The following is a 10,000-nucleotide window of genomic DNA, read 5'->3' as shown; positions in this document are numbered from 1 at the left end:
ATTGTATAGCAGTTAAAGACCAGAGGTTTGCTGGATTTTTTTTTTTTTTTTCGTTGTTTTATCTTGGACAAGGGCTTTGAAAACATACTGTTCTCTCCTTGTATTCTTACTCGTGTATCAATTTGTTGTTGGGCTTGATCCGCGTTAAGATACAGCCTTATCTACTGCAGGTGTCTTAGCAGAATGGCCGGCTTTCAGGGTCCAGGCATCAGAGGAACTCTCTCTCTCTCTCTCTCTCTCTCTCTCTCTCTCTCTCTCTCTCTCTCTCAGTTTACCTCTAGTGTATTATCTTCCATGTACGTAGAAACTATGATACGTGCTCTTTATTTACGATAGAATATGAGCTGCATAGTGATTTTCCCTGGAAGCAAAAGTGAATAGAAATGTGAACTGGTGCGTATTCAGTTGGCGGTTACATAAAACTTGGTACATTTTCGATTATACGAAAATTTAAATGCGTAAGAAAACGTGTAAAACAGTTCGTTAAACACTGAATCTTAAATAGTCTTCACTGTGGGATGAAAATTCCATTTCTCATATTTTATGTTCTTTTTTATATTCTAGCTGACCTTGAGTAATTTCATCATTGTCGAAGATTAAGCTTCGAATGAAGAGCCAAATAGCAAAAAAAAAAAAAAAAAAAATATCGAAATGACTTGCTTTATATTCTTTTATGGATATCTCTTGTTGAGTTCTAGTGCAGCTGGGTCCGAAGATTTAAATCTAGTTTAATGATCATGATTATTTTTAGGAAGAGAATATAATTCTACATGAATGTGGAAGCTATATGGATTTTTTTATAAGACTCTTTGTCCGTAACAGATAGTTTGAACTTATCAGCGTTGCTTTAAAAATTGTAGATCGTGTTCTAGTTTATTCTATATTTTCCAACTTCATGAGTTGAGAAAACAAAAAGATATATTTAAAAGAATAGGTAATAGCAGTCCGTGGAAAAAATATTTAGTTTTGTAGTACTAAATTCTAAAAAAAATTTGGACTCTTAGCACATGCACCTGGCAATTATCAGCGATGAAATAGCATTTTTTTTACCAGCTCTCGTCTTTTCGTGCTTCTTTAATCCTTAACATGCTTCAAAACATGTTTCAAAAAGCTGGAATTGCTATTTAAAGGCCCTTGGATTATAATTGATGAACGTATTTATTCCCGGTGAATTGGTGCGTGAGCAGAGAGAGAGAGAGAGAGAGAGAGAGAGAGAGAGAGAGAGAGAGAGAGAGAGGGGGTGGGTGGCTGGGTAAAGTCATTTGTATTTGATTCCATTTCACTCTAATGCCCTCATCCGTACTTCCGGCTCTTATCCTCCGCCGACGCTCTTGGAACCAAGAAGAATGGGTTAAATCCAATTGGCTTGCTGGGATGGGACGTCAGAAGGTTATTGCTGCGGTGGTTTCTAATTGCATTAGACTGATTTAATGGTAGGGTAATCTGATGTTCCACAGCGTAGACAGACGCCACTTTTAACTTACAGGTAAGAAAGCTGTTAAATAACCACAAAGGTCATCAACGAGCGAAGTGCTCAAGAACATAAAAACAGATCGTATAATTCTTTTTTCCTCATCGATATAAGGTCAAGATGTTGCCATTTCCCTTCTCTTCCCCTCCCCGCCCTCTTCTTTTCCTCTATCCCCTTCCCCCCTAAAGCGAAGCGTTTCCTCATCCCCCCACGAGGCTGGTATAGAGATCAGATACGTATTTGTATGAATTAGCGACTCGTTCCTCGGCGAGTTCTTACTCCGGAACCGAGTGACAAGAGCAGATGATATCAACTCCATCCTGCTTCCTTATTAGGAACTCCCTATTTGTACTGGATCACGCCCTCCGAGCGATCCTGTCATCAGCTATAATCCTGCCTTGACCCCTCTCGCATCCCTCCCTTCCCTTCCACCCCCCCTCTTAACCTGTGCCCTTCATTTCCCTTGGGTGTCCTCTGACGTCTGTTGCTGTGACCTCGTTTATCCTTTGATGTGTAATATCTCTTTTCAAGTGATGTTATCCATATTTTGACGTTGAGACGTTGGTTGATTTCTTTATTTCAGTCGTATAGGTACTCTCTCTCTCTCTCTCTCTCTCTCTCTCTCTCTCTCTCTCTCTGTGTGTGTGTGTGTGTGTGTGTGTGTGTGTGTGTGTTCATTTCAAAGAAAAGTTCTTCTACATTGCATCTGTCTTTGTGGGGAAGGAAATCAATTATATATTATGAACTGCGCATGCATCCTTTGAATGTCTGACGCTTTCTGTCCCATAAAAAGATTTCGAAAAAATGTCGAGAAACACTGTATATAAATCAATCCCATCGCCTTTTGTTATCTTAATCTTGAAGCCTCTAAGTCTGTGTGAGACTCCGCTGACGGAGGGCCAGCTTCCAGTTCTTTGCCAGAGGATTAAGTATTCTTAGCAAACGTTTGTATTTCTCTTCTCTCTTATTTTCCTACGTGCACAGTTGCGTTTTACTGTAAATCTTCGCCTTAATTTTTAACTCGTGATTCTTTTTTTTATTTCTGCAAAAGTGGATCCTGAAAATTTTTTTGTTCTGTTTACATTGTTTTTTATATTTTTCGCGCTGGTGTATGGAAGAAGTTATGCAAATTTCCATTTTGATCTCTTAATCTACATATTAATGGTTATTAAATGCTTATTCCTGAAAATGTTCAAACAGTTCTCTCTCTCTCTCTCTCTCTCTCTCTCTCTCTCTCTCTCTCTCTCTCTCTCTCTCTCTCTCTCTCTCTCTCCGCCAAGTTCTTCTAATTTTCTTAAGCTGCTATTCAATAAGCGAGAGTATAAAGTTTTGACGTAATGAATTAAAACGTTGAGTTGAATATAGCATAAACGGTCGTGAATCGGATGTGGATGGCGAGCAGGTTAATTTCCACTCGTTTATATGCATAACGCGTAACTGGTGTCGAAATCTCTTGTGCTTCCAGTGAATCTCAAAGTAGATTTGGAAGATTGTCGATCTGCGGAGTTAGTGTGGTTGTTGTCCAGCGTGCATTTGCTTGTGGAGAGTGATGGAAAATTATGAAAATCTGAGATAGAATATGGAATGAGTTGTAGGTGAGTTTGGGAAATTAAGTCTAGTAACTTGATGAAGAATAGAGAAATAGCACAATAGAATATGGGATGGACAAAATACTTTTGAAAGAAGATGCAGGAGACCATGGGAAAAATAATGAAGTGAATGTAGGTGTAAGTAACCAAATGAAAAATAACGAAATGCACGATATAATATGAAACATGTAATAAATTGGGGAATGCGGATGGAATTTCATTATAAGAGATTGCTACTGCTTTGGCGGCCACATTGCCAGTGAATATTATACAGGGGGATATACTGTAGGAAGATGACCTTGTGTCTGTGGGATGCAGCCGGGTATTTTGGGATCAGGTTATGAGATGCCTTTTATTTATTTTTTTTTATTTATGAGGATTGGACTGCCTCTCCTAGCAATCGTCTTGGCTAATATCATCTTTCATATCGACTCATTCTGTTTTATAAAAGTTAGGGGTATATTGTAGGTGATGTTTGTCAGGTTCAAGTTTATAAAAAGTTAGAAGAAGGAAAAGCATTACATATATACATACATATATATATATATATATATATATATATATATATATATATATATATATATATATATATATATATATTTATATATATATATATATATATATATATATATATATATATATATATATATATATATATATATGTATATATATATATATATATACACATAATGATAATGATTAACAATTAAAATAATCATGACATTATTTCAGAGTGAAGGCGTAATGATTTAATGTTACTATTTCATGTATACTTTTTGTTAACAATTTTTTATGAGTAAAATAACAACGAGTAAATTGCAAGTTTGATGATGAAAAAGCTTCGTAGCATCGTTTTTGCTCTAGGTCATTATGGATATTCTTTTGTATCAGTATGACTTTTCTAATGTATTTATTTTATACTTTTACCTATTAGGTGCAAATGTATACCGCCTCGCACGTTTTCGTTGGAGGAATATACATACACACACACACACACACACACACATATATATATATATATATATATATATATATATATATATATATATATATATATATATATATATATATATATATATATATATATCTGAGAAAAGATACGACAACGATCACCACCCCTTTCATACTTTATCTGTTTAATCATAGGTGAAGCGTTCCCTCCCTCCTTCGCCCTTCCCCTCTCCCCCACCCTCACCCATGCAAAAAACTTTCGCAGCATCATGTGCTGCATCCATTTACACAGACACCTCACCAACTGGCTGTCGAACTCCCTTACATAGGTAGCACCAAGGACCTTGGATAGCACCATTTACCTGTATCCTTCACGCTTCCGCTGGCCTGCTTGGTGCGTGAGGGGCCCTTCCTTCCAAATGCCTCTCTAACCAGCCCTCCCTAGGGTTCTCCGTGTTCTCTTTCCTCCCAGTTCTTCCAAATCGTACACTCTTCTCACCATTGTGTGTGTGTGTGTGTGTGTGTGTGTGTGTGTAAAAGTTACCTTTTACCCTTCAAGTGTTTAAGGTGTCTAAATAATTTCTTAAAATTTTGCAAAATGATTTTAAGTTCTAGGGTATATAAGAATACCCAGAATTGTGGTTTTGTGATAAACTGAGTAAAAAAGCAAGCATAAATAAAGATGATCTAGAGCCTGTACTGTGTGAACGAGATAGGCCGGTTTGAACTTTTTTTTTTTGCATATAAACTAAAAAATTAGACCTAAATCTAGTAACTGTTTTTGGCACCCATTGTTTAATAGCTCTCTCTCTCTCTCTCTCTCTCTCTCTCTCTCTCTCTCTCTCTCTCTCTCTCTCTCTCTCTCACAAAATCAAAGACGGCTCCGAATCATCCAACGCACCCATTAAAACATGAAACCTTTACCTTTTGATTTCACCACAATCCTAGAGCTGGTGTCAGATGCTATTTACCGCAACCTACTCTGTGTCATAACCCAGCCGAGATTGCTCGTATATCATCATTTGCACTCACGGCCTCTAACGTAAGGAACTGTCTACCTCGTTATGTCTCAAATGAACCCATGCGCCTATTTAAGCGTCAGTTAGATGACTTCTTGGATAACCTACCGAATGAGCCAGGATGCAAAGTCCACCGCTTGTTTCAAATACAGCATTTAGTAACATATATGTCCACACGATGTAGGGCATCGACGAGGCAGTTCCCCACTCTTCGGTGGTGTGGAAAAGGTCTTCAGGTAATTATCAGGCAACCTCTGTCTCTTATGATTTGTTTCCAGAGTTCAGTTTAACGCCCGAAGAGTAAAAATGACACACTCTCTCTCACACTCTCTCTCTCTCCGCCCGGCCTTTTGCAACATCTATAGGTAGACGTGCCCTAACCTTCACTGTGCGCAACATTCCCTTTTGGGATGCCCTGCGGTCCATCCATCCTTGCAAGACGCCATGGCTTACAGCGCACTTCTGTACGATCTTATCTCTCGAGATACAGTGACCGACTTGAAATTTCTTATGCGGGAGGCGGCAGCGATCACGGTATAGGAGACCCAGTGGCTGATTTGAGCTACCCAGGCCTTACTCCTTCGCTCTTCGTGGTTATTTGATCTCATTCCGCAGTTGGTTTCAGCTCCAGTTCGATTCCAGTTATGTTTTGTGTATGTATATATGTATGTATGTGTGTGTGGTTGGTCATTTTAGCTTTGTTCCATTGAGGCTGTATTTATTTATCTGTTCGTTTCGTCACTGATTGTATTTTTGTACAACAAATTGTACTTGTTTTCGCTGGTTTTTTATATTTCTGTATCGTAAATCTTTCATCTTATTTGTGTTGTTTCCTGCTCGAGGAGTGCGTTTTACTTTGTGTCAACTGTCAGTTGCTTATTGTGGTTCTCAGATTTTGCCCCAGTCGAGAGAGTATTGTATGGTTGTCTGTTTATTATTCAGAATTTTATTTCATTGTGGTCATCTGCCGTTCCCGATTCACTCAAGAATTTATGTACTAAATTTATTTCCGGCTACATACGTTTATTATTTTATTTTTTCAAATATTTTGAGGTGTACTCAGAAGTTATTATTATTATTATTATTATTATTATTATTATTATTATTATTATTATTGTTGTTGTTGTTGTTGTTGTTGTTGTTGATGATGATGATGATGATGATGATGATGATGATATAAGTGAGCATGTTTTCGTTTCTTTTGTCGTTATTCTGAAACTTTACATCGAAGTACACAAAAGGAATAGCCCTCAGTACCGTCTGTCGATTGTCTGTCTTCTCTTTCGGGGTACAGATGGCAATGTTGCGCATGCCCCGTTGCTCCTTTACAAAACAGCCATTGCCTTTACACCTTATCATTGGGGCACCACGCCTACCCCTGACTAAAGCCTTTCCCATATATGTCCGTGACCTCATGTTTAAGCATTTGTTTGTGATTGTCTTTGGGTATGGCTGCGTATGAGAGAGAGAGAGAGAGAGAGAGAGAGAGAGAGAGAGAGAGAGAGAGAGAGTCTTGCATTCAGGTGTCCATTCTTTTAAACACTTTCTATCTTAGAAAGTTGGTTAATGTGTTACGATCTATTTTGGAGATACTGATGACTGTATTTTCCAATAACGGATAGAATTTATTCCCTGGATGGACGTTTGTGTAGCAAGTTATCCATGTGTATTTTATCAAAATTCTTGTTTATTTTATTTTTTTTATTTTATTTGTAATAATCTGCATTTACATACTACATTTCAGTGGTGCTCGTTTTCCTACTTTTACACGTTATCCATCTCGCCAATTATCCAGCGTTCATTTTCCTTTTCTGTAAAAACTCTTAGAGATGAAAAAAAGATAATATCGACCCCCTTTCAGAATTCATCGTTTTTATCGTGATTCTGTCCTTCTATCATTCTGATCTTCCCTTTTGTTTTTATCCTTTTTCCCTTCCCTATTATTCATTTCATGTTCTCCCTCGGTCGCACTCCCCTTTTTTTCATCCGTCTTCTCTTGTTCTGCAGATACCTTTCATTTTTCTATGAGTCTTGTCCTTTCTCTCTTATCTCCTTTCATCCTTCTGTTATTTCCCGTAGCTCTCTCCCCAACTCCCACTCCCACTCCTTCCTTGATTCCTTTGATCCTCGACAGTTCCTCTGTGTGCAAATCCTTCCTCTTTTCAAAGATGCCTTTTGGCCAAAACATCAGAAGGAGAGAAATTATTCGGGTCTTTGAGAAAAGTTACTGCAAATTAATTTGTTTCCGTTATTTTGTTTTTTTATTTTAATGCAAGATTGTTAATCTTTGCATTAGTTTTCGTACATTTCTCCTTTCGTATTTTAACTACTTTTCGTATCTGATGTTCGGATTGTGGTTTAATCTCATCCTGTCTCTCTATCTCTATCTATTTATATATCTATCTGTCTGTTTATCTATCTATCAGTCTGTCTGCTTGTCTGTCTCCGTACAGATCCTTTTCCATCCAGTAATAATTTTACATCGATGCAAGTTTACTATATAGCCTACGTACGCACAAATATGTATATATATACATATATTATATATATACATATGTATATATTATATATATGTGTGTGTCTGTGTTTGTATCTGTTTGTGTGTATGTGTTGTTATTTTGATAATACGAACTTTTTACAATTCCTTTTTTATTTATTTGATCAAATCTACAAGTATCTTTTGATTTAAAAATTCCTTTTCTCAGTCATTTCTTTACTTGCAAATTAATTTCCTCTGTAATTAATATTTGTTTTATTTATATTTTCATAAATTTCAACCGCGTTTTCCTCAGATCGCTTCACTTGTTTTTATTTTCCGATTCCCTTTAAACTTGGACTGAAAAACTTGCTTGAATGAGATTGAAATATTGATTGTACAGGAGGCGTCCCGTCAGTCAGCAATTCTAGGAGCAAGAGCCCGTGCTAGCATTAGGCCGGCTTAATCTCAACAACGAATTCGGTCTTCGAACAAGAAAAATAAATAAATAAAGAAAGAAAGAAACGGTGTTTGTGTGGCTAAACGAAGGCTCCAAATGCCTCTCGCTTTTGAGACCTGTCTGGCGTTCATAGTCAAAGAGCAACAACGGATAGAGACGCCTTTCGTGTTTACAAGTGAAACTGATAACGCAGATAACTACACATGGCCTTCGCTTGGCAGAGCTGACCTAACAGAACGTCGATGTGTGTCTATGTGTATGCGTATGCTGGGTTTTGCTCTCTCTTTCTCGTGTAAGTGGGCGTAAACGCGAAAGTATATTTAGTCTGCGTTTGTAAGGGCTTACACACTCGCGCGCCCACACACACACATATATACAAATAGGCATATATATATATACATACATATAAATATATTTATATTTATATATATATATATATATATATATATATATATATATATATATATATATATATATATATATATATATATATATATATATATATATATATATATATGTTTATGTATATACACGCATATATATGTGTGCATATATGTATGATGACTTTCAGATATTCGTAGCTTTCTTAGATTAAAATCGTGAAGCTCTAAAAAAAGATTTTATAGATCCTTAGCACTGTTTCAACAGACCCGTTTTGCTTTCCCAATACCTACTTTTTCACAGATGGTTCCGAACTTTTTGAAGACCTAAATTGGGATCGAAATCTTATTTAGCTCGATCTGTTTCTGTTTTGTAATGATTCTCCATAAATGAAAGGTCGTAAGACACATTGCTTAAGAGGTTTCCAACGATCACGCTGTGTAAGGTCGTACCATCAGAAACAAGAGCAAATGTTGTATCGGATTCCATATAATTTTTCTTAGTATAAGCAAGGGGTTTGTGCTAAGTTATTGTAATTTTTTAGTGATGAGTTACTCTTAATGAATAGAGGTTTTCGTAACGGGAGATATACCCTGTTAAGCTTTAATTTATTTTCAAAATCCGGATGAATTTTTTTTAGTCAGTTTCCTTTGGTACGTTATTTCATTCATTTATGAATAGAATCGAATAGCATAAGATTTTACTAAGAACTGGCACACCTCATGTTATAGTTTAATTGTGAAAAAACTGTCGTTTAGCCCATATGATAAAACCGTTTGTTTACATTATATTTCCAACATAATTACTTCATAGACATTAACTTCTCTTTTACCAGTGGTTTGGTTATTTATATTCTTTTCTCTTTTCAGACGTCTGGACAACAATCGTTTGCAGCATCTTCCGGATAATCTATTCACTAACTGCCCTGGACTTTACAAACTGTAAGTGTTGTAATTTTAGCTTAGTTGCCATATATATATATAATGTACAATATATATATATATATATATATATATATATATATATATATATATATATATATATATATATATATATATATATATATATATATATATATATATATATATATATATATATATATATATATATATATATATATATATATTATATATATATATATATATATGTATGTATATATGTATGGTATGTATGTGTGTCTTCGTTTCATAAACTGTATTCACCTTTTCAATTCTATCCCAAGATCTGGTAGTCTTCAAGGAGCTTCTTTTGTCTTTTTCTGTAATTATTCCTCTTTCTTTCTATTATTACAATTGAAATATGCATTTAGTGTTGCATCGAAATAATGAGCCTTTATTGTTTACCATTGATAATCTCGCAAGCAACAACCTAAAGGGGTTTTCTGAGCATATGCGTCCCCTAATCCTCGAAAAAAAAGTTAAGTATACCTTAGTTTTACGAATATTCTCCTTCACGGGACCCTGAATCATAATCCTCCGATGGCCAGTAGTTTTAATTCCTTCTGTTGATTTCCAAGCAGGTAAAATTCACTAGAAACTTTGATATTCTTTGAGTTTTGCTGTTTAAATTAAGGAATGTGGTAGGATCGTTAACATCCAAGTGGCTCTCTCTGGCCCTCCATCTCTGTACTGTTGGTTGGTTCAGGTTTAACCG

General features: G+C 35.9%; 1 protein-coding gene across 2 annotated transcripts in view; it reads left to right on the top strand.

Moving 5' to 3' along the window:
- LOC136832809 (protein slit-like) overlaps positions 1-10,000 on the top strand; it is a 920,733-nt gene that overhangs the window by 749,398 nt on the left and 161,335 nt on the right. For both annotated transcript variants that reach the window (XM_067094397.1, XM_067094407.1), the window contains exon 5: positions 9,217-9,288. In XM_067094397.1, coding sequence (XP_066950498.1) covers positions 9,217-9,288 — 72 coding nt within the window. The remainder of the gene's footprint in view (positions 1-9,216; positions 9,289-10,000) is intronic.

The sequence above is a fragment of the Macrobrachium rosenbergii genome, chromosome 4 (genome assembly GCF_040412425.1).
Source record: "Macrobrachium rosenbergii isolate ZJJX-2024 chromosome 4, ASM4041242v1, whole genome shotgun sequence".
In the NCBI taxonomy this organism is placed as follows: Eukaryota; Metazoa; Arthropoda; class Malacostraca; order Decapoda; family Palaemonidae; genus Macrobrachium; species Macrobrachium rosenbergii.
Note: the sequence above shows the minus strand (reverse complement) of the source record. Positions and strands in the feature narration are given on the sequence as shown.